At 43.9% G+C, this 25,025-nt stretch overlaps 1 protein-coding gene across 4 annotated transcripts in view; it reads left to right on the forward strand.

Annotated features, from left to right (window-relative positions):
- The first annotated feature begins 1,465 nt into the window (after positions 1–1,465).
- LOC101689647 (contactin-associated protein-like 3) overlaps positions 1,466–25,025 on the forward strand; it is a 172,783-nt gene continuing 149,223 nt past the window's right edge. For all 4 annotated transcript variants that reach the window (XM_004739491.3, XM_004739486.3, XM_004739487.3 and 1 more), the window contains exon 1: positions 1,466–1,690. In XM_004739491.3, coding sequence (XP_004739548.1) covers positions 1,606–1,690 — 85 coding nt within the window. In that variant the 5' untranslated portion in view covers positions 1,466–1,605. The remainder of the gene's footprint in view (positions 1,691–25,025) is intronic.

Here is a 25,025-nt window from a genome sequence, read left to right on the forward strand (position 1 = left end):
GCAATTCCTGTGGCTTTTTTGCAAGTTTCCAAACACACCTTCTGAACAGGTTTTGTTGTCACCGCCTTTTGCTGGGGCCGGGGGAGGGGAGAGGGTTCCTGATTCCCAGGGGCCCAAGTGAGGGTGGAGGAAGCCATAAAGTTGAGATCAGAATCTCTGTATTTGGTCTAATTCTCAGTCCTTCCAGCTGTTAATACTATGACTTTGGCAAGGCTATTTAAATTTTCCATTTCTGGTTTTGTCCCCCCCACCTCCCAGGCAAAATAACCAATAAAATACCCTTTCTGCTTGCTGTGCTCTCAGGCAAGTGGGGGTTTGCTAAAGGTTAAAGTTCCTTTCGTATTCCAGTCACTTTGGGCAGCACAAGGATGCCTGGAGCGTTTCCCCATCTCAGCACATTAGTCACGAGTCTGATCAGTGTTAGGACCGTATTGATCTGTGATGTTGACCTCCTAACTGCGGGATTTACACCTGCTAGGGGGTCCTTTCAGGGAGGAGACAGGCCACTAAGCTGCCAACTGAGTTCTAGGTCACAGGTCTTGAAACGCTTCTCCCTCCGTGGGCTAATGGTTTTTATCTTTATGCCGTGAAGCCCCCGCCCCCTTTGATAAGCTTTTCCTTTAATACGCCATCATTTAAAAAAAATATGTTCTTCGGGGAACTGTTATGAGAGAATCTGAGTGGAAAGCAACGTACATACAGTAGACACGAGTTGTTTCAAAAGCTTTCACTCTTCAGTTAAATCTATTCAGTGCACCTACTCGGTATAAGGTCAGCTCGGCATGGCATTTGGAACAACATTCCTCCTGCCAAGGAGCAGTTTGTGGTTTTTTCTGTCGGTCGGTCTTAGCCCTCAAATCTCCAAACAGGGCTGTCCATAGTAAAATGCTGACCCGTAGCTCAAGTGGGGGAGCGTTTGAAAAAAAAAAATTAAAAAAAAAAAATGTGTGAGTGTATACCCCCCCCCCCAGCCTTATTGAGCTACAAGTGGACACAGATCCCCGCCAAAGTTCACAATTTCATCTCAGTCTGGCCTGCCTATGGAGATCACGAGGTGTTTCTCATTACATGAGTTCAGAAGACAAGACGTCCTCTTTACAACAGTTTCCATTCACGTAAACGTAGTCTTCCGACCCCAGTAGCTGATTAGCTGTTTCTCTCCCCACCTCGCCTTTCCCACCCCGGACACCCGCACGCGGCACACGCACACCCGCGCACCCACCCCCAAGCTGCAGGGAACCCTTCCCTGGCGCCGGGGCGGACGCTCCTCGGACTGTGGCGGGCCGGGCCAAGTGGTCGGGGGGAGCACCGCGCACAAGCGAGCCGGGTGGGCAGCGGCGGCCGGGGGGTCAGCAGCGCCGCGCCGGCGGCTGGCGGGCCAGGGTCCGCGCTCACTTCCGCCCGCCGCCGCCAGGGGCGCTCGCGGCCGTGCGGGCCGCAGCGCGAGCGCGGGGCGGGCGGCGGTGGGTGTGGCCGCAGGTGGGGCTGCGGGGCGCGGGGCGCGCGGGCCAGCAGAGCGCTGAGCGGACGGCGCCACCCCGGCCGGGAGCTTGCGGGCGGGCCCACCGGAGCCGCCGGACGCCGCGGGCACAGGGGCGCGGGGCCATGGAGCCGGGCGCGGCGGCCTTCCTCGGGATGCTCGTGGTCTGGGCGGTGCGGCCCGGGAGCCAGGCGGCGGCGGGGGAAGCTCGTGAGTACGCCCGTCCTCCAGGAACTTGCCCGGCTTGGGGTTCGTGCTCTCCTGCGCGCGCGGGTTTGCAGAGGCGCCCCTGCGGGGTGCGGGGAAGGGGCGTCCCGAGGCAGCGCGCCGCGTCCCCCAAGTCACAAGCGCAGCTAACCGGGTGTTTGCGGTGTCCCTGCCGGGAGCGGAGTCTTTCGGGGACAGCCCAAGTTCTGGTGGAGCCCAGGGTCCGTTCGAGAACAGGCGGGGGCTGGCGCCCAAGGGGGGCCAGGCCGGCGGGGCCGTTTCCCTCCGGCGCCGGAGGTGCGGGCTGCGGGAGCCGGGTACCTGCGGCGAGTCCTGCATTAGCGCGTCTGCAGGGCGCGCCCTGCGGAGTCCGCGCCCGGGAGCCCGCAGCCCGCCCGGGACCAGCCCCGCAGCTCCGGGAGGCCGGACCCCTCGTGCCCCCCGGAGAGCAGCCTGCCCTCCGCACTCTCGTCAGGTCCGGCTCCGCGCTGCGGTGGGTGCAGGGCTCGTCGAGGCCAGAGCCTGCGGGCGCCGGGCGAGCTCGGGCCGACCCGGTCCAAAGACTCCGCTGCACATCCAGAGGCTCTGCCCTCTGGGGATTTCACTCTGAACAATCAGAAAAAGTTGGAAGACTGTTGCTCAGACTGAAATCGCCATCCGAGGCTTTTCTTCCCTTAAGGGGTTTTAAGAAAGCCCCTCTTGTCTTCTCTCCTGGCCCCTATTCCCTTCAAGAAAAATAAAATAAAAACAAATCAGGTGTAGGGCTCAGGTCAGGCTGGGGTGCGTTTCCAGAAAGGGCTAGCAGGCTCCTTCAGAAACTGACCTTGCTGGGGGTGTCCGGATTCAGCCCTTGCAGGGCGGCCCGACTCTGCCCTCACCGGGAAGTTGGCTAAAGTGAAAAAGCTTTCCACCTGAAGTCACTGTCCCACTCCTTCACCCGTGGATTCCGGAGGGCATGATGATTTTCTGGTATCATCATCTAGTATTGGCTCATTTAATGCCATATCAGGTATGAGTCACTCCTCAAAATGAGCCTTAATCTCCTTTTAGCAAATACTGCCCCGTGTTTCAGACACAATTTTAATTTAGCTTGGTAGGACAACTGCTCTGATTTAATTAAGATGGGGGCATTTAGGTAAAATCAGATCCTCATCCTGCAATAGAGCTCTTGTCATTTTGCTAAGAAATTAAAAACGACCACTGCTAACAATCCGTTGATATTAGTAAATTGTAGGATGATTCACATCCTGCTCTGAGGTCCCATTAAAAAGTCACTGGAGGTCACTCCTACTTAAAGGAAAAGGGGCTTCAAATATCCTTCCTGAGGGAGAGCAGAGTGCCCAGTTGTCATTCTCGTCTCCGTCGTGCTCATTACAGCGTATTGACAAGATCGGTTGTTGTGGTATTTACTTTCACTTAGTGTTTTACTCCCTGAAACCCACGGGAGGTTATCAGGCTCTTTCACACTGAACATCCTTCTTCGGAATCCTGTGCTTTGGGATGTTCTGTGTCTGAATATCCGTGCAGACACTCGGGTCAGAGACAGGCTGGGTGACCGGGCTCAGCCCCTCTGGGTCTCAGGCTGACTCTCCAGGTCCTGATACTAGTCTGTGCTTTTCAGCCTGCATGTTTAGCTATGTTTAGTACTGTTAAGAAGAGATCAGTAAACTCAAGAGTGCATGTACATTTGCAGTGGAAGGATGTCTTAGACACTAAAGTCCATGATCAGATCACCACAGAGATGACCCCTTCAAGCATCGAGTATATGTCTAAATGACTTTGCAGATTTAAAGATTCATAGAGACCACGCAGATGGCCTTTGATAATTTCTCAGTAATCTCCTCTGGCCACAAAATCTGTAGCAGTAGATGTAAATGGTCAATCTCTCTCATGTCTAGATTTGCTAGTTTGACCAAATCGGTGTTTCTTTAACTCCTGCTATTTGGGGCGTGTGTGTTGTAATGTGTGTACAAGCAAAATATGTCAGCACGTATTTGCAATCCATTATTACTAAGTCAAGGTAGTCTTTTTTGTTCTGCCCCAACATTTGAGAAATTCTCGAGGAGTTTGCTGGCAGCGTGGGATTTAAGGCACCAACAAGAAATCATGAACATGAATATTGCTGAAATCTTTTGTTGGCTCTCCTCCTTGCCCCCCCCTGCCCCGTTTTAGTGTTTTCAAAACTCAAATAATCCTTTCAGATAGAACTTTAAAATGAACAAACATGAAATATTCTTGAGCACTAACTAGAAATTAATGAGAGTTGTATATGAGTAAAAAAAGACAAAGGTCTTCGCCCACATGGACCAAAGACAGAGTTACTCTCTTTAGAGCAAGTTGTCAGTAGTAAAGCAGCCCAGCCAGGGGTCAGCCCAACAGATCCTTTCAATGAACAGGACTTGTTTGAAAGAATTGACATCTCAGAGATTACACATGTGCAGTATGAACATTTCTAATCAGTGGGAAATTTTATATCAGGAAGATGATACACGGGAGAAAAAATATTTTTCTTTTTTTTTTTTTTAAAGATTTTATTTATTTATTTGACAGAGAGAGATTACAAGCAGGCAGAGAGGCAGGCAGAGAGAGAGAGGAGGAAGTAGGCTCCCTGTTGAGCAGAGAGCCCAATGCAGGACTCGATCCCAAGACCCTGAGATCATGCCCCGAGCCAAAGGCAGCAGCTTAACCCACAGAGCCACCCAGGCACCCCGAAAAAATATTTCTAAATAGCCATAACCATGGGCTTGTTTTGTTGCTCTGTATTCTCTATCTTTTTGAAGATAAAACAAGCTGCATTCCTCAAAACAGGGTTTAGGACCTGGTTTTTTAAAAATGTGAACATCTCCCTGGCCTGCCTTCTAGAACTCTCTGTCCTAAGTCAAGATGAGAGTGTTCTAAGGCAGATCTGTCCTCTTAAATAACTCATGAGGGAAGTTAGGATATAGATTCCAAGTTAGAGCCCTGCTTTCTCGAAGTTGCTATGTAGGCTGTTGTTGGCTCCTTTACTTCCTACCCAGAGCTACAAATGGAAGAAGGTGATAGCTTTTTGCTTTAGAACTATGCTGGTGAGCCCACAATTCCTTTATGAATTCCAAGACCCTTTGGGAGGGAGAAGAGATATAATCTGAGTATGAAGACGGTCAACATTTTGGTTGTTGTCAACCAGTTTCCCAGATTGTGCATTGCTCTAAAGGGTCATGTGTACCCCCTCCCCACCTGGGAACAACACAATTAGAAGGCAATTCACAGCTGAATTATTTTCCCCATATATAAGTATAAGCTAGAGCTGACAGCTACTGCCCCCTTTCCATCTCCACCAGAAAAGGACCCAAGCGTATGTGAGAAATTTCAGTCATTGATGGTGATGATTTGACACAAGTGATGACATTTTTACAGATCCAAGATTCCGTTTAGTGAGTATGACTGACTTGTTTTCACTTTGTTAAAGCTCAGTGCTTGTAATTTTCTCTAGAAGCTTCCTCTGAATCCTTCCTTTCCAAAGTGCCCTTCTTATTGCAAGAAAGAAAGATCTATTTCTGGCCCACTACAGGTGGGGTCCACACTTCCGTTCTAGGAGTGATCATCTAAATTTGTTTTCATATACTGACACCTGTCCTCTTCCGCAGTAAATCCCTACATACACAGGAGAGATATCTGACCATGTCTGGGAGTGTGGACCAAGCCCATTTTAACGGCAGCCACAGGAAACCAAATCACGGTCTCCATGGGCCTCGTAGTGTTGCCATCTCAGCTGGAAGATTTGTACCAGAGTCAAACCCTTCCTTCATCGAGCCTCAGCTTCTTTATGCGCGAAAGCCATACTGTGTCTTCTCTGACGCAGGTGCAGGAATATAATCCTGTAACAGAAATGATCACACAGCATTATCCCTTTCAAATATAAATAACATGCCCAGTTTGGTATAATAGCGAGGCCCTTGTAGTCTTTGAATCACCCTAACCTGGTGACACAATGAGCCTTAGTAATCTGGAATAAAAAATATGCCTGCGGAACCTGGTAACTGGACATAATTCTGTAATTACTAAGAGGCATAAAATGACAAGTATGTATTTATATTTTAGAGAGAGTGAGCAGGTACACATGTAGGAGGGGCAGAGAGAGAAGCAAAGAATCCCATGCAGACCCCTCACTCCACACAGAGCCCCATGTGGGGCTTGATCCCACGGCCCAGAGATCACGACCTGAGCCAAAATCAAGAGTTGGTCGCTGGACTGGCTGTGCCACCTGGGTGCCCCATGAGCGTTCATTTAAGTAAACATATTTGTCATGTGTCTCTTCTCGAGGGTTTTGTTTTTCAGGAGCCTTGTTCTTTCAGCCGACATGGATTCTTGTAATTATTTGCTAAGTGTCGTAGACATTCTTTGTTACTGTCTGAGCGTACGCGATCTCTGGCAGGCCGTGAGGGTAAGAGGCTCCATATGGTCTGTCAAGGCATTTCGTCTTGACCAGTGTGGGCTAAACTCCTTCCAGGGTTTTCACTGGTTCTGGCCTCTCTCTGCCTCAGTAGCCTGCTCTGTGTTTGTCTGGAGGGAGCCCAGTCTTCCGTGTTCATCAGCTGGGGCAGGAAGGGAGCCTGTCAGAGGGGGTGCCCCTGGCGCAGGGAAAGGGGGGTCCGCTCCTGCAGCAGTGAAGCGTGTTGGGCAAAATGAGCAGGGAATAGATGGGTGCATGCTGCAGCGCAGCGGAGTTCAGACAGTCTGGAAAGAGCCTGTGACAAACCAGTAAACAGACCCGTATTTATAGCATTTGAATGCACTTCCCAGAAATACCAAGGTGGTGAGGATGCTTTTGGGAACACGGAGAAAACAAACTGAAAACTCACACAGTCCGTGGCAATCATCAACACAGAGTGGTGGGCAAGAGCAGAGCCAGCTCTTCCAATCCTGGGAGACCCCCTATGCAGAATAGAAAGAATGACCTGAAGATTCGTCATCAGGCACCCTCCCACGCCTGGAAGGAGGTTTTGGGGAGAGGACTGGCGGTCATGAAAATCTGCTTTTTTGAGTTGATTTTGGGGGAAAAAAAACCCCAAATCATTCAAAAGTACTTCATAAAGGACCTATTCACTAACATAAACCTCTCAATGAACCGAGCAAATTTCAAGTTGAATTTTCCCCATTAAATCAAAATTACTCTTTGACTATAAAAGTATAAAATAGTTCCAACAATTTGGAAGTAGCAGAGCCAAAGGCCTCTCCCCACTAACTTTTTAGAGCCTTGAAAGTCTTGGCTTCAACATACAAAATGCTTCAGAGTGACTTCTGCAGGATCCCACTCCCCTGGCCACCCGTGGCTACTGCCATGCTGCTGCTTTCGGCACGGCTGGTTTGTGTTGAGTAACTTTTAAAGACTGAATTATTTATGTCAGCCTATTTCTGAGATGCATTAGACCATCCAAACAGACATACTTGTTATTCCTCGTTTGAATTCTTTGGTGTAGGATGACATGCTTTAAAGATGTTTTTTATCATGTGTTGAGAAGAATTATACACAACTTGTAAATACTGTGGAAAGAGAGTAAGACAGCATGACCTTCGTACCATCCCTTTGAGCATTGCTCAATAGGCCCACACGATTGTCTAATTCTTCCAAATAAGGCAGCATGGCTGACTTGGTCATTTCCCATTTGATCAGAGCTTAGACACTAAGACGGTACATGTTACACTGATTTATTTTCAGGTACAGGTGGTAACTATGAAGGTTTATTGCACTGTTGCACTGCTGTAGGACAAGAAATGGTGTCATGTATCTCATCTGGGTGAGGTATTTTACTACTGTTGAGTACCGTGAGTTACACAGTCATGGGGGATGTTAGGTATAGGTGTTGGGTTACTCCTGCAGAGAAATGTGGAGAAGCCTGCTTCCTGAACTGGAGAATAAATTATTTTGGCACGTGTTATTTTCAGGGACTATGACAAGCTGTAAGTTTTTGGCTTCCCGAGTATGGTTGAGATGTGGCTTTCGCAGAATCTATGGTTTAGGGTTCCATCCCCGATTTAGTGGTTGTTGCCAGGGAGAAGGAAGTTCCAGGCCATGCATTCACCGGGCCATCGGGGGCCAGTGCTGGCGGCCCTCGTGTGGGGGCTGGGGCTCGGTGACCTCCCGAGGGCCTGAGACCCAATGCCCCCCATGCTCGGACTGCCATCCCCTTGTCCCCTGGCTTGGGCTGCTCAGACGCCGCGGGCACTTTCTCTGGGGCTTGTGAGCCTGCAGGGAAGTTGCCAGCTCAGATGACCGTGGGCGTGACCTGCTCCCTGGGGACATTAAATTAGACCCTGCCTGCAGGACTCATGGCTCCAGTTATTTCTTATTTTAACGTCTGTGAATCCCGGGCAACCAGGAGAGCTCAAGCTAAGCTCTCAGCGTGGGAGTCCTGCCTGGCCAGGGTGGCGGGGGAGCAGCGTGTCTGGCGTGTGCATGTCGGCGCGTGTGCCTATCCACGGGTGTGTGTGTCCACAGGTGTGCATGTTTGCATGTGTGCGTGTCTGTGCCTGTCCTTGTCCGCGCATGTGCGTGTATGGGTGGGCAAGGAGCGCTTCGCAGCTGTCATCTGCAGAGCCTCCACAAGCCTCCTCCTCTCCCTTTGTCTGCGCCGACAGTGAGGCCGAGTGACCACCTGGGTTGACATGCGGGCTTGGGCTGGCCCAGAGGTGTCCCTCCTTCCTGCTGCTGGGGTCAGAACTGAGTGCAAGGGGGCAGTACCTGGGACACTTGTTGGGACTCGGTGTTTGCTGGACTTTATGTGTAGACCGGTGAGAAACGCAGCTGTCCGGACCAGGGCCCTGGCAAGCATCTTTCAGTTCCAAGTGGCAGAAAACCCCATCACATGGACTTACCCCAGGAGGGGAACTGTGGGCTCCCATTGCTTCATTTAGTGCAGGGCTAGGGCCAGCAGGTGAGGCCGTGCCCGAAGACTTGGTCTCTCCTCCTCATCCCGGGCCGGCCTGGTGCTTGGGCAGAACCATGGCCAAGGTTGGGCTGCCCAGCCACACCGCTGGGGATAATGCTCCCCCCTGGCTGGACTCCAGCCCTCATCACTTCAGAGCGGTGCGTGCTTACTTATTTGTCCCTTGTTCCAAGCTCCGGGAAAGCAGGGACCTCTTGAGGGGATAGGGTAGTTCTGAGAGACAGTGGGCTGTTGAGCATATAAACAGGCCAATGATTCACTTTCCCGAAACTTCCAGCCAAATCCCCAGATCTGTGCTGTCTATGTTGTCTCTGCTGGGCTGTGCGGCCGATCTTACCAGGGGACTATAATAGGGAAGGGGTGGTCTTCTGACCCACCTGGGGTGGAGCCAGCGAGGGATTGGGATTCGGTCCCTGACCAGGTGCTTTGCCTGCATCATCCTGACAAGGAAGCGAAATGCACCATCCATTTAGGTAATTAGCTTAACATCTATTATGAAAGCATTGGCTTTCAGGCTCTTATCTGCTTCATATAGCAGATGGTCGCTTACGTGTATGCCTCCTTCATTAGATTTTAAAGTTCCTGAAAACAGAATCATTTATTTGTCCCTACAGCCTGGCTGATGGTGCTCACTAAGTATTTACCAAGAAAAGAAGAAATTAATATATTGAAAATACGCTATTTTGAAAGTATACAGAAGCTATGCAGCATCCTCATGGGGATTCTATAATCATTCTGCAGGTAGCCCAGTAAAAAGTTAATTTTTACACGAGCATCCCTGAGCTCATCATTTGCCCATGGAAAGACCCCACTAGCTGATTTCGAATGTTTCATTTTCTTTCAGTTAAAAAATGCGTGACAAAATTTCTGGCCTGAGGCCAGAAATTTAGAACATGCATGGTGCATGTTCTAAAAGCTGCTGGGACCCTAAGTGGGCACTGAAAAGGCCAGGTGTCAGGGACACTACCCAAGACCAATGTGTGGGAACAAGGAGGCCTCTGGGCAGGGCCTTTGGATGAGATGTCTTTTTCTAGGGAGATCCTACATCAAGCCCGAGCTGGGCTCCATATTTGGGGTGTGAAATAGAGATGCTTGGGAGCAGTGTGTCACTGGAGGTCCCCAGAAGCCTGGTCCACCCACTAGATGCTTGAAGTTGTATGTCAGACCAGTGGGAAAGGCTGACTGTACAACACGGCAGAGGATAGGGAGGCCAATAGATGGCCCCTTCACCTCAGTGTGGCTGTCTATTGCCGTCTGGGCAGCCAGGAGGCTGTGTTCATTTGAGCCACAGCTGTCTCTGGCATGGCAGCTGTGGACTTGTGGCTAGGAACCCAGCACACCCAGAGCAAGTTCCTGTGGGGTCTCAAGCTTGACTCCCCTGGTCTGGCCTGGGGGATCTTCCCAGTCAACAAAACCTGTTACTATTATTGAAAATGTTTATGACTCACGGACTTGAGGGCTTGATGGTGCCTAGAGAATATCTCTACTTTCAAATGAAGATTGCTTCTGACCCTGTTTTCAGAATGACATAGTGGGGGCACCATTTCCACGGTGCTGACTCCGGCAGCGTCCTTTTAAGAAGCACAGAATTAAAACTCAACAAGAGTCCTCAAGACACTGACCATACTTTCAGAGAGGTGCGGGAGGTTAATTGAAGTGTGGTCAGTACCCATGTATACCATAGTGACTAGATAGTGACTGGCTAGCTCTCTCCTTCATGCTGTGCTTATAGGGAGGGGGGTGGCCATCTGTCACCAGACAACCCAACTTCAATGTCACTGACTACTCACAGGCTGTACCCTTCATCCCATGACTTACTCATTCTGGAACGGGAAAAGACCCGCCCTGCCCTGCTCCCGTTTTTGTCCATCCCCTCTGGCCACCACCAGTTTGTTCTTTGTATTCATGGGTCTCTTTCTGCCTTTGTTCATTTTGTTTTTTAGAATCCACCTAGAAAATGAAATAATATGGCATTTGTCTTTTCTGTCTGGCTTATTTCATTTAGCATGATATCTTCTAGGTTCATCCGTGCTGTTGCAAATGGCACAATCTCATTCTTTTTTATGGTTAAGTGATATTCCATTATATATATATACATTACACATGCCTATCACCTTTTTTTTTTTTAAGAGTTTATTTGTTTATTTGACAGAGAAAGATCACAAGTAGGCAGAGAGGCAGGCAGAGAGAGAGAGAGAGGAGGAAGTAGGCTCCCTGATGAGCAGAGAGCCTGATGTGGGGCTCGATCCCAGGATCCTGGGATCATGACATGAGCTGAAGGCAGAGGCTTAACCCACAGAGCCACCCAGGCACCCCAATGTATCACCTCTTCTTTATCCATTCATCTATTGATGGACAGGAAGGTTGCTTCCATATTTTGGCTTTTGTAAATAATGCTGGAATAAACTTGGGGGGTACATAGATCTTTTTAATGTTTTGATTTTCTTTAAATATCTAGTAATAGGATTACTGGATCATATGGTATTTCTAATTTTAATTTTTAAAAAAGATTTATTTATTTATTTTAGAGAAAGAAAGAAAGAGAAACCAAATAGGGGGAAAGTCAGAGGGAGAGTATCTGCAAGCAAATTCCCTGGTGAGCATGGAGCCTGACGTGGGGCTCCATCTCAGAACCCAGGAGATCAAAACCTGAGCTGAAACCACAAGTCAGATGTTTAACCAACTGAGCCACCTGGACACCTCTATTTTTGTTATTTTTGTGGAAGAACTTTGTACTATTTGCATAGTGGATGCATCAATTTATATTCCCACCAATAATGCATGAGGGTTCCTTTTTCTCTACATCCTCATGAACACTTGCTGTTTCTTGTCTTTTTGAGTTTAACCATTCTGACAGGTGTGAGGTGATTTCACTGTGGTTTTGATTTGTGTTTCCCTGATGCTGAGTGACCTTGAGCATCTCTTCATGTGCCTGTTGGCCATCTGGATGTCTTCTTTGGAAAAATGTCTATTCAAGTCTTCTGCCCATTTTTAATCACATTATTTATCTATTTATTTGGTATTGGATTGTATAATCCAACTGACCTTACTTTTTATCTGGCTATTTTTTTCACAAGTCTTCTAGGATACATAGTATCTGGCCATCAATACAGAGGGTTCGACCTTTGTGATTGTTAAATGAGTGTTAGTCTCCAAGCCAGACGTATCTGTATGCACTTTGGGATGCAGTCTCAGTTAAAATGGGTATGAAGACACTGGTGTGGGCCTCTAGAGAGGGAGCATTCTGGCTTGATTCTGAAAGATTAGGGTTAACACTCTCTCTTCAATTTGTTCCACCACATTAATTATTCCACCACTTGTTCAAGCCCTCCATGTCTCTCGAACTGGTGTGCGATAGTTGTCTCCATGGTTTCTCTGTCGCCAGCTTACCTCCTCCTAATTCAGTTTATTCTACTGCCAGAGTAATCTTTCTAAAGACTATCTTACTTTCCCTGGTAAAACTTTCATGTATTTTCTCGTATCACACACACACTCCTTGAAAGGTCCCTTCTCTTCACTCACTGCTTTCATCTCCTCCTTTAACTGACCATGAACTACAGACACCTCACTGCATTCTCACCAGGGTTTTCTCTCTCTCTCTCTCTCTCTCTCTCACACACACACACACACACCTGTTTCCATTTCTGTCTCCTCATGTCTTATCTTCCTGTTGAATGTGTTTTGCTTCTGCGATCATCTCGGCTCATGGATCCATGTCCAGGAAACACATACCTACAATAAAAATAAGAACAAAACACATAGAAGAAACAAAGCACCATGAGGGAGAATCAGAAGAAATGAGAAATTGTGCAGATAAAAATAAATGTAGATATTGAAATCAATTTATAATATACAATTTGTTGTATAGGTGTAAGGAAATAAAAGATGGGGAGAATGGAGAGAATAAGGATGATCAAAATGATTGAGCAGAATTGAGAAAGAACAGTGTTGAAATGAAATTCTTTATCATTGGTGTAAAGAATTCAGTGGCTGCTGACATGGCAGATTAGACACAGGTGGAGAGAGACTTAGCAAATTAGAAGACAGTCATGGAATAAAAAACCAGCATGTTCCATAGGGAGACAGAGAAGCAGGAAATATGAAAACCAGGCCAGGGGGCATGGAGAAGAACACAACAAGATCTCTGTGTCAGATAGGAGTTCTCGGAGGAGATGTGGAAAGAAGAAGCACTTAAGAAGTGTTTCTATAGAAAGGCAATCCATAGAGACCATCTATAGAAATTGCCCAGAATTGAAAAGTCACCAATCTTTCGATTCAGGAAGACCTTCAAATCCCTAGTATTACAAGAACAAAGAAATTACCATGCACCGCAACACTTTATGTTGGAACTGTTGAACACCAGAATAGAGAGAAGCTGGTAAGAGTGGTCTGAGAGACAAATGACAAACAATAAAAGCAGGGACTTGAACTCTTAAGTTTGTGAGAGGGAATAATTACCAACCAGGAAGTGTAGACTTGTTGCTTTATGGTTCAAGAATGAAGGTGAGATAAAGTCATGCATAGAAAAAATAAAATCCAAAAAAGTATGAAAGAGCAACAAAGCTTCACTAAAGTAATGTTGAGGGGTAAGTTTAGCAAGAAAGGAAATGATTACAGAGGGCAGTATGAGATGTAAAAATCTAGTAGCTAGTGTGCAAATCCGATCACACATTTGAGCAACAATAAAGCTGAATGTACAACGTCAGGGTACAGTTGGTGCGATGAAAAGAAAGAAGACAAGTCTACATCAGCAGTGGAAGGTCAACATGGAAAGGAGTGATCAGAATAAGGTGTTTTTATGATCCTTGCATTATTTTGTGGAGAGAATTAAAATCTGTTTGATTGTAGGCTTTGTTAAATTGTAAACCAGAGTGTAGTATAAGATTTTAAGGAGGCCCACAAGAAGAATTGTAAAAGGAAGTATACCTTCCAAACCAATAGAATAATAAAAAAAAAGGACTAGGTGGGGGACAGATTTCAGACTATTCAAAAGAAAGCAAGAAGAGAGGGAAAGAAAGAAAAGAAAGCTTTGGATAAAATAGGCCAACAAGTACATAAAATAAATGGTAATGAAGTGATAACGATATAGAGATTTGAAGAAATTATTTCCAGCTTTTGTATTTTGAGTATAGAATATATTGGATAATATTATTCAGGCTTTCAACTATATATAGAATATTTACATTTTGGGACCCCTGGGTGGCTCAGTGGGTTAAAGCCTCTGCCTTCGGCTCAGGTCATGATCCCAGGGTCCTGGGATCTAGCCCCACATCGGGCTCTCTGCTCAGCGGGAAGCCTGCTTCCTCCTCTCTCTCTATGCCTGCCTCTCTGCCTACTTGTGATCTCTCTTTCTGTCAAACAAATAAATAAAATATTTAAAAAGTAAATAATTTTACATTTTTACTTGACCAAAAAAAAAAAAAAAACCCAAACCCAAAATCAAACCTAGTTTCAATAAATTTGAAATAATTAGCAACTTAAAAGTAGAAGAAAATTTCCTAAAACTGAAGAGGAATAATATGTTCCGATTACAGAAGCTCTTGTGCCGAGTTAAATAAATGGAACACAATAATGGGAATTGTTGACTGAAGATTGTGGAAGTGGAAAAAACAGGGAAATATGGTCCCAGTTTTGGTCACCCAAGATAATAGCATAAGCTGATTTGCTATAATGAAACGAGAGCTGGTTGACTTCATTGGAATAGTAAGATCAGAAGCAAAAGGAAAAGCGGAAATAGATATAAGTTATGAGAGAAAATAACTTTCATTGGAAATTTACAGTCATGAGTGGGGAGAATGACAAGGGAGAGTAAACTTTTGCTAATGATCTTTGGGAAATAAGTAAAATTTCACTCAAGGCATTGTTCAAAAATTGAGAGTAAGCATTGTGTTAAAAATAGGAGGATAATCAGTGAAAAATGAATTAAATGGGATATTTTGCATGCTGTGCAACATTGTGAAATTTTTCCTCTTTTGGAAAAAATGTTGCCTGTTTCATATTTTAATATGATTGTATGTTTATTCATTCATTTGTCTCTTATCTGATATTGAGAATATTCTTTTTTTAAAATTTTTATTTATTTATTTGACAGAGATCACAAGTAGGCAGAGAGGCAGGCAGAGAGAGGGGGAGGAAGCAGGCTCCCTGCTGAGCAGAGAGCCCGATGTGGGGCTTGATCCCAGGACCCTGGGATCATGACCTGAGCTGTAGGCAGAGTCTTAACTCACTGAGCCACCCAGGGGCCCCGAGAATATTCTTGATTAAACAAAGAAAATGTGTTTATGCTCGAAAGCAGGTGAATGGGATCATTTAAAATGTGTGGGTTTTCATCTGATCTCCTTTGCTTATGGACTGTTGTTAGGGTTACAGTGATAATCCTAAGTGTGGCTGTTGGCACCGTGGGTGGATGCAGGTGGCACAATTTAATTCATGCTCGTAGCACTTTACTCGTATACTTGCGACGTTATTAAGTTTCAACAATTACTGCTGATAAATTACAGAGGCATTTTTCTACGGGTGTCCGAAATCTCGAGCTATTTCTCATATTTTTTTTTTTATTTCTCATATTTTAAAACAGAACAAAACACTGGATTTTATCATGTATTTTTCTGTTAGAATCTGGAGTTCCCCGAGGTTAGCAGATTTGTATCTTTTATAAACTAATTTTAAGTTCTGTGGTCTTATATAATGCCTAGATGATGAAGATTGAGAGATTTATAAAAGAAAAGGCAGTATATATACACGGTGTGTTTCGACACATGCTGTGAATTTTAAATCTCTACTGGTTGCTGAACATTTCAGCATTTTCCCATGTCTTTGAAATGAGCGCTGTATCTCAGCATGGCTCAAAAGGTTAGTAGAAGAGTGAAAAAACCCCATGCTCTTTGGGTGAATTTTGAAAAGAAGTGTTTAGTTGCACCCTTGGAAATAACACCAAATAGATACATTACCTTTGTAAGTGTGTCTAATGAGATACTGGAAAATGTATTGTTTTATTCAATGGTGATCTAAGTTTGTATTTGCTTGATGCGCGCGCGCACACACACACACACACACACGCTTCCTAAAAATGATTGGATTTTCCACTTGTGTAACAGCAGTGGCCTCTAGTTTTGAATAAACATGAACCATTAAACAAAATGATTGTTTTATGGAAATTTTTTGGACAGAGACCCAAGTTTTCAGTGAACTGTTACTATTTAAATTCAAATAATTTTTAGGTAAATGTTCCATTAAACAGCAACGCTGTTGTATACCAGGACCTCAGTGGGCTGTTCCAGAAAATACTTAACTGTGAGGGGATTGTACTGAAACTTTCAGAATCATCTAAATCCCATAATATATCAAATCCCATAATATAAAAACTTTCCTCCCCCCCATGTGTCTCGTATACATTCTTGGAGCTCTACAAAGAAATTACTGCCTTGTGTTTTCCTCCCTCCACAAAATGGGGGAAAATGGTATTTTGTGGAAGGGTCATGTACAAATATTCGTGCTTGGGCTGCATTGATTGTACCTGCTGCCACCAACTGCAGACTCTTTTGAACAACTGTCCTTGTTGACTGTCAGAGGAACGAAGGAGGGAGGGAGGGAGACAAGGAAGAAGAGGAGGATGGAGGGAGGCAGGAGAGAGAGCAAAATGCAGGTGGATCCAAATTGCAAAGCAGAGCTTGTGACCAGACTTTCATTGGTGGTCACACCAGATTTTGAGCCTCCCAGTTGATTATTTAAAGCACAAAATGCATATTTCTCTGCAATGGCATGTATTCTGTTTCTCATTCTCATGAAGCAGTGAGTTTTTAGCTTGGGAATATGTTAAGTTATTTTGTATTTGTTGTTTTAAATTCTTTCCAGTGAAAATGCCTGAATACTAAATATTCTTTCCAAGATAGTAAGTTCTCGAGTCACCTAAGCCTTGTCCTAAAAATTCACCTATTAGTGATAATATTTATGAGTCAAATAAGATAGAGTGTTGTTGTTTTTTTCTGGTTAAGATTAGTCACGTGGACTTGCAGGAGAAACATTCCTTAAAATATAAATGAACATCTAAATCCTTTCGTGTGTCCTCTTAAATTTTTAAAACTTTGTCCTGTCGCTTTTTTTTTTTTTTAAGATTTTATTTATTTGACACAGAGAGAGAGATCACAAGTAGGCAGAGAGGCAGGCAAAGAGAGAGAGAGGGGATGAAGCAGTCTCCCTTTGGAGCAGAGAGCCCGACGTGGGGCTCGATCCCAGGACCCTGGGATCATGACCTGAGCCGAAGGCAGAGGCTTTAACCCACTGAGCCACCCAGGTGCCCCCCCCCTTTTTTTTTTAAAGATTTACTTATTTATTTGACAGTGAGAAAGAGAGATCACAAGTAGGTAGAGAAGCAGGCATAGAGAGAGAGAGAGAGAGGGAAGCAGGCTCCCCGCTGAGCAGAGAGCCCGATGTGGGAATCGATCCCAGGATCCTGAGATCATGACCTGAGCCAAAGGCAGAGGCTTAATCCACTGAGCTACCCAGGTGCCCTGTCCTGTCGTTTTTGATTGTTTTACTGTCAGAAAGTAGAGAGGGAATGAAATAATGTTGTTTCCAAATTTCTGGTGGTGCAAATTGAGAAACTTAAAAAAATTGCCTAAAAGTTTCAAAATAAATTATGTATTCCCCCAAGAAATATTTATTAGCTGTTGCTCTGTGAATCAGCTTATGGAGGAGCACCATCTATGGAATGGAGCTACATGATTTTATGATAATCACAGTATTTTGGTAAGGTGTGGGAAAAGTATCTGAACAAAAATTAAAAACAGGCGCACTCCATTGTTCTGTGGCCATTTTAACAATGTGAGTAGAGTCTGTGGGATATTAGACTCTGCTCCTCGAAATGGATAGTTCAGATTTACGGGTCAGCAAGGCAGGTCTCCAGTTAGTGAGCTACGACTAGTTAAATTCTTTTTAAACTCAAGGTTTAGGGCCACATCAATGTCCACATGAGTCGACAGCTGACTTTCTCAAGTGCGGCCCTCTGAGTAGGAGCAGGAGAGGGTTCCGGATTCTTGCAGTCGTGTTTCTTACTTGCTAACTCCCCAGCCCTGGTTTAAATGCCACCCACAGAGCACAGCACGGGTACCTGGCTGCTCCCGTGACAGCAGGTGGCCCGTGGAGCTGCTGTGCCTGGAAATGAAGCCTGCAGGCTTTTCCTATCAGGACGAACTTGGCTGTTTGGGCAGCGTGAGCTCAACATGTGTTGAGATGAAATAGAACTTAGATATGGAGATTTCAGAAAGTCGCTCTCCACCTCGTGGCCCAGTTGAATTCAGCACGTTTATCAGATGCCTGCCCCTTGCCAGGCAGTGGGCTAGAAGATGAGGAAATAAAGATAAATATTGGTTCTTTACAAAACTTGCAGATCCTCCATGAGAAGCAGGATGAGTCATTAAAAGCGGTGTCATTGTAATGCTGAAGCCACAGTCACCATTGATTGTCCATGCCTTTTGCTGAATATAAGTTTTTTGGGGGAACTTAGTGGATAATAATTGGGATCATTAAAATTCTGCCTTTCAAACAGGTGCAAATTCTTGGCTCTTTAGTGTGCAGAAGGAGGACAACTCATGGGAAACCTGGGACAGTTCTCCCCCAGGGCTGCGGTTCCTCTGAGGTTGGGAAGTCACACAGTTTTGCATGATTTTAAAACCAGGAAAGAATAGATTTGAATTTTTTGGCCAAGCGCTAGAGCAAAATTTCAGTCTTCCTGACATAGAGCTGGAATAAAATCAGTGTAAAGATGAACTGTACGTGTCTTGTCACAGGGAAGTTATTTGGATCACAGACTTTATTCTTAAGTAAATTCTCAGTTGTTGATAAAAAGAAAGCCTTTGCTTTTTAGGAGGCATTATTTTTAGAGCAATTTTAAGTTCTCAGTGAAATTATGCAACGTATAGGGATTTCCCATATTCCTCCTCTCCCCACACATGCATGGCCTCCCCTATTGCCAGCAGTCACTGCAGAGGCTTCCTTCTTTCAAACTGATGAACTCTTATCACTCAGAGCTCATGATTCATGTGAGGGGTCACTCTGGGTGTTGTACACTCTATGGGACTTGCCAAATGTATAAAGACCTATATCCACCACGACAGTGCCCTACAGAGTAGCTTTGCTGCCCTAAGAGTCCCGGTGCTACCCCCCCCCTTCATTCCTGTCTACCTCTTAAAACTCTTGACAGCTACTGATCTTTTTACTGTCTCTGTAATTTCACTTTTTCCAAGTGTGTAGCCTCTTCAAATTGGCTTCTTTCACTTATTAATATGCACTTAAGGTTCTTTCATGTCTTTTCATGGCCTGATAGCTCACTTCTATTTAGTGCTGAAAAGATCCCCTTGTCTGGTTGTGCCACTGTTTCTTTAGCCATTCACTGACTAAAGGACACTTTGTTTGACTTCAGGCTTTGGCCATCCATGAGTAAAGCTGCTAGAAACAGCGTGTGTTACTGTGTGGACGTAAGTTTTCAGCTCCTTTGGGTAAATACCAAGGAGTGCAGTGGTTGGAATGCACGGAGGGAGTATACTTAGTTTTCTAAGAGCCTGCCAAATTGTCTTCCAGAAAGACCATACCATTTTGCACTCCCACCAGCAATGGGTGAGGGTTCCTGCTGCCCTTCGTCCATGCTGGCATTTTATGTCGGCCCAGTTCCAGGTGTGGGTCATGCTGATGGGTGTGTGGTGATAACCCATTGTTTTTATTTCCACTTCCCTGATGACAGGTGATGTTGGGTCTCTTGTCTTCTACTCATTTGACATCTGCACATCTTCTCTGTTGAGGTGCCAGGAAGTCTTTGGACCGATGTTTATATGGAGTTCCTGTTTTCTTTTTAATTATTGAGTTTAAGAGTTCTTTTTATATTCTGGAGAGCAGTTCTTTGCAGATGTATGTTTTGCAAATATTTTCTCCCAGTCTGTGACTTATCTTTTCATTTTCTTGACAGTGTTTTTCTCAGAGCAGAAAATTCTTTCATCAACACCAGCAGGTCAATCCTTTCTTTCATAGATCATGCCTTTGGTGTTGCGTCTAGAAAGTCATTTGCATCTGGATTTTCTCCTGCATCTTTTGGGAATTTTATTGTTTTGTACTTTACAGTTAGATCTGTGATCTGTCTGAGTCAATTTTTCTGAAAGGTGAGAGTCTGTGTCTAGACCCTTAATGTCGCACGTGGATGCCCAGTTGTCCCCACGCCATTTGTCGAACAGCCTGTCTTTGCTTCATTGTATGCCTTCGCTCCTTTGTCAAAGATCAGTCGGCTCTACTGTGTGGGCCTGCTTCTGGGCTTTATTCTGTTCCATTGACCCATTTGTCCATTCTTTTGCCAATACCACGTTGTCTTCACTCCCACAGCTCTGTAATAGGTCTTGAGCTAGCTGGTGTCAGTCCTCCAAATTAAATATTCTATTGGCTGTTCTGGGTAGTTTTTCTCTCTATGTAAACTTTAGAATTGGTTTGTTGATATCTACAAAATAACTTGCTGGGATTTTTATGGATTTGCCTTGAATTATAGATGAAATTGGAAGAACTGATCTCTTGACAGTATTGAATGTTCCTGTCCTTGAACATGGACTATCTCTCCATTTATGCAGTACTTTGATTTTATGCATCAGTGTTTTGTAGCTCTCCTCATACAGATTGTGTCCACGTTTTGTTAGATGTATGCCCAATTATTTTATACTTTTGGATGCTCATGTAAATGGTGTTGTGTGTGTGTGTGTTTTAAAGATTTTATTTATTTGACAGACAGAGATCACAAATAGGCTGAGAAGCAGGCAGAGAGAGGGGGAAGCAGGCTCCCTGCTGAGCAGAGAGCCTGACGTGGGCCTCGATCCCAGGACCCTGAGATCATGACCTGAGCTGAAGGCAGGGGCTTTAACCCACTGAGCTACCCAGGCGCCCCATGGTGTTGTGTTTTAATTTCAAATTCTACCTGTTCATTGCTGGTATATAAGAAGGGGTCGACTTTTGTATATTAACCTTATATCCTCTCTACTGCTATAATCACGTTAGTTCCAGGTTTTTGGTCAGTTCTTTTGGATTTTCTACATGGATGATCATGTCATTTGTGAACAAAGATTTCTTCCTTCCCATTCTGTATCCCTTTTATTTCCTCTTCCTGTCTAATTGCATTAATTAAGACATCTAGTCGGATATTGAAAAGGAAGGGGGAGAGGGAACAACCTTGTCTTGCTCCCAATATCAGTGGGAAAGTGTCAAGTTTCTTACCTTTAAGTATGATTTAACTTTAGGTTTTTGGTAGATATTTTTTTTCAAGATGAGAAAGTTCCCCTCTGTTCATTGTTTAAGAGTGTTTGCAACAAACAGTGTTGCATTTTGTCAAATACTTTCTTCTGCATCTCTATACGATTGTGTGGTTTTCTTCTTTAGCTTGTTGATGTGGGCGATTACATTAATTGCTTATTCAATGTTGAATTGGCCTTGCATACCTGGGATGAATTACACCTTCTCTCTTTGTACATTGTTGGATTCAATTTGCTAATACTTTGTTGAGGACTTTGCTTCTATGTGTATGAGAGATATTCATTTATGGGTTTCTTTTAATATCTATGACTGCTTTTAGTATTAGGGTAATTCAGTTGTCATAAAACAAATTAGAAAGTATTCCCTCTGCTTCTAGCTTCTGAAAGTATTTGTAGATAATTGGTAACATTTGTTCCTTAAATATTTGGTAGAATTTATCACTGAAGCCATCTGGACATGGTGCTTTCTGTTTTGGAAAGTTATTAATTATAGATTCAGATTCTTTAATAGATATAGGCCTATACAGATTGTCTTCCTTCTTGTGTGGATTTGGCAGATTGTTTCTTTTAGGGATTAGTCCATATTTGATAATTAGATTATTAAATTTTTAGGTGTAGAGCTGTTCATATTATTTATTTATTACCCATTTAATGTCTGCGGGATCTGTAGTGATGTTCTTTCCTTGATTTCTGTTATTAGGAATTTGTGAACACACACACACACTCTCTCTCTCTCTCTCTCTTTAAGCTAGCCTGGCAAGAATCTTTTCTGACCTTTTCAAAGGTTGGTAAATGATTTCAATTTGATTGATTTCCTGTTTTCAACTTTATTGATTGGTACTCTAACAAGAAGACTTTCAAAAGTGATTTTGTGCTTTTGAGTTGCAGATTTTCTGGAAGATCAAAGCCAGATCATTAGTCAGGAAGCACTTTTTATTAACAAATATTTGCCCAGTTACATCTTCTCTACCATTTGGATTCAGCATTTGGAATATATTATTTTGTAATTTAGAATTTTATCAAAAATATGTAAGACATTTTACAAATGCTTTGATCTAAAAAAGGAAACACTATCAGTATGAGTTCACTCAGCTGGAGGGAACATGAGGTATTATTTAATTATAAGAACAATAATTATTTTAAATTCATACTTAATCATAGTTGCAATTAATGGGTATTAATTTGCTATATCATTCCATTAAAATTAATGGTAAATTGTTTTTGTAGTGTTACCATTTGACTTACAAAAAAAAAAGTGAATCCTTCAATGCTGAGGAATAATTTTACAGGCAACATCTGGATCTAGAGCTAATCACTAAATAGCTCTCATTTAATGCAGTGAACATAAACCAAACCTTTGAAATAATTCACAACATAGGTTATGATAGGAAAGCAAGCCTAGAAGTAAAAACAAGAGTGCTTAACTTTGGACTGTGCTAATGGGAAGATTAGCACTCTCTGCATGGGTGAGATAAATAAATTAGCCAGTAACTTGGTGTAATTTGCCCTTTCTGACTTGGTTCTCACAGAGATATGACTGTATTCTATAATTAGCATGCACAATTTATTGGAACAGACAAGAGATCTGAAATCACCCCTGCTTTCCTTCAGCTGGGCTCCTAACAGGCTGGGCTTTGACGATCATGAAACTAAGCAACTCAGACTCACAGTGGTTCAAATTCATGGGATGCCCAGTTGGTGGCCAAGTATAGTCCCACAAGGGGTAATGGCCAGCCTGAGTACACAGCAGCACACATTTTCAGGGGCAAGTGAGGGTCGGGGTGGCTGAGATGGGCTTGGAGAATTAGGCACGGGTCCCTAGAGCACCCTGTATGCCATGCTTACAGAATGTCCCGTCACTTCTAGGGGGGCATTACCATCACACACACGTGCACAGGTGTGTACACCTGAGGGTTGGAGACTGGCCAGTGCCTTTGAACTCTGGCCAAGGTCAGTACCACTGTCCAGAGTGTTGACAGCATGGTTTGGAGCCTGTACGGATTGGGACTCTTTAAGCCCCCACCTCGGGAAGGGAGGTGTGGGGGCCCCAGATATTCACAAAGTTCTCAGTGGCCTTGATGGGCCACCAGCGATCGGGGAATATTAGAGCAGCAGCCTAGCTCCAGGCCTCATTCCTCCTGATGGAGAGAGATTCCCAGGTATCTTCAGGCTCTTCTGAGTTCAGATGTTCTTGCCAGTCCAGTGGCAACTGGGCACCCCTGTGTGCCTCTGGGCCTTGATTCCTGCTGCCCAAGTGGGAGGAGCAAGTAGGGCCAGAAGTCGAGGGGAGTTTAGATCATACTCTCTGTTCCATTCCAGGGACTGGAGTCCATTGTGATATGCTGAAGGATGAAAAACAAGCAGCAAACAAAAAAAAAAAAAACAAGCAACAAACAAACATGAATTTTCTGTGCTGAGGAATTTTTTTTTTAATTTTTTATTTTTTATAAACATATATTTTTATCCCCAGGAGTACAGGTCTGTGAATCACCAGGTTTACACACTTCACAGCACTCACCAAAGCACATACCCTCCCCAATGTCCATAATACCATCCCCTTCTCCCAAACCCCCTCCCCCCAGCAACCCTCAGTTTGTTTTGTGAGATTAAGAGTCACTTATGGTTTGTCTCCCTCCCAATCCCATCTTCTTTCATTTATTCTTCACGTACCCACTTAAGCCCCCATGTTGCAACACCACTTCCTCATATCAGGGAGATCATATGATAGTTGTCTTTCTCTGCTTGACTTATTTCGCTAAGCATGATACGCTCTAGTTCCATCCATGTTGTCGCAAATGGCAAGATTTCATTTCTTTTGATGGCTGCATAGTATTCCATTGTGTATATATACCACATCTTCTTGATCCATTTATCTGTTGATGGCTGAGGAATTTTTAATCTTATCCAGAAGATAAGGCATCCTGAAAAGATACCACTTACACATAATTGAGTACAAACTGAATTTGAAGTGTCGAAGAAATCAGAGCAAATGTATTAAGGACAGGCTGTGGCTAACTGATGGAGTCTGTCTGGGCTTGTTTTCTGTCTGTGGGGAAGGATAGATTTAAGTCATTTTAGAAGGAGATCAAGAGCCTAGAAAACCCCCAGATCAGCTCACCTAGAGTGGGAAGGCTAAGCCAGCTCTATTTTCTCCAGGTGTGAGAAGTTCCAAATTTCTAAGATTTCACCTGGAAAAAATATATATAATTTTAAAAATTAGAAGCTGGAATATTGTTTTATAATCTCAGTCTAAGGCTGTTCTGCTGGTAAGACGTACAATAGGCTTTTGATTAAAATGGTATTGTATTAAGTGCACCTAGTGAGACAAGCTTTGAGTATTTCATAAATATGGATTTATTATATCAGAATGCACATAAGGATGTCTCTAGCACTCTGATCTGAGTCATACAAAAATCATGAACAATTGTGGTGTCTTTGTTTTTTCTCTAAAACCCGTGACAATGGACCATTACTTTTCCTTTAGCATTCTTAGGCCCCTCTGAGAACCTCACTTGGAGTACATTTGAACCACTGAAGGATGAGTGCATCTCAAAATTAAGATTATTCCATGGACTCACTCTCATTAATACAGGTGGTTATTATGAAGGGAAATAAAATTGCATTAGCTTACTTAACTGCAATATTCTCTGTCTATTTTCATATGTTAATTCTCATAAGCTTATTATTTGTACTCAACTTGCTTTTCCCTCTAGTGATAAATAGTAGTTGTTTAAAATTGTTTTGCCATTTAACTTGTCAAAATCCATACTTTGTGAATAATTCTTGTACCTTTGAAACATTTCAGGAATCATCATTTTTATTTTGGGGTACAAATAATGTTTATCAGATTATTCATGAGAATGATACTCATTTAGTAGGATTCACATATTTCATAATGATGCAAAGAAAAAAGAAAATTAAATTGGGTCTTGACAATTTTTGCTTCAGGAATCGTAGTAGAAAACATAAATATTTCAGGTTGAAAACAGTAGTTAATGGAGGTTTGGGATGGTTCTGGAGGCTTCACCTTACATGGATTAAATTCAGTTAGAAACACACTGAATGCCTGGAAAACACTGTCCAAATTCTGAACCTCTCTTCTCCAGGTACCTTATAAGGATGTGACTGCCTTGT

Source organism: Mustela putorius, unplaced genomic scaffold, assembly GCF_011764305.1.
Source record: "Mustela putorius furo isolate JIRA1106 unplaced genomic scaffold, ASM1176430v1.1 tig00003845_pilon_pilon_pilon, whole genome shotgun sequence".
Taxonomy (NCBI): Eukaryota; Metazoa; Chordata; class Mammalia; order Carnivora; family Mustelidae; genus Mustela; species Mustela putorius.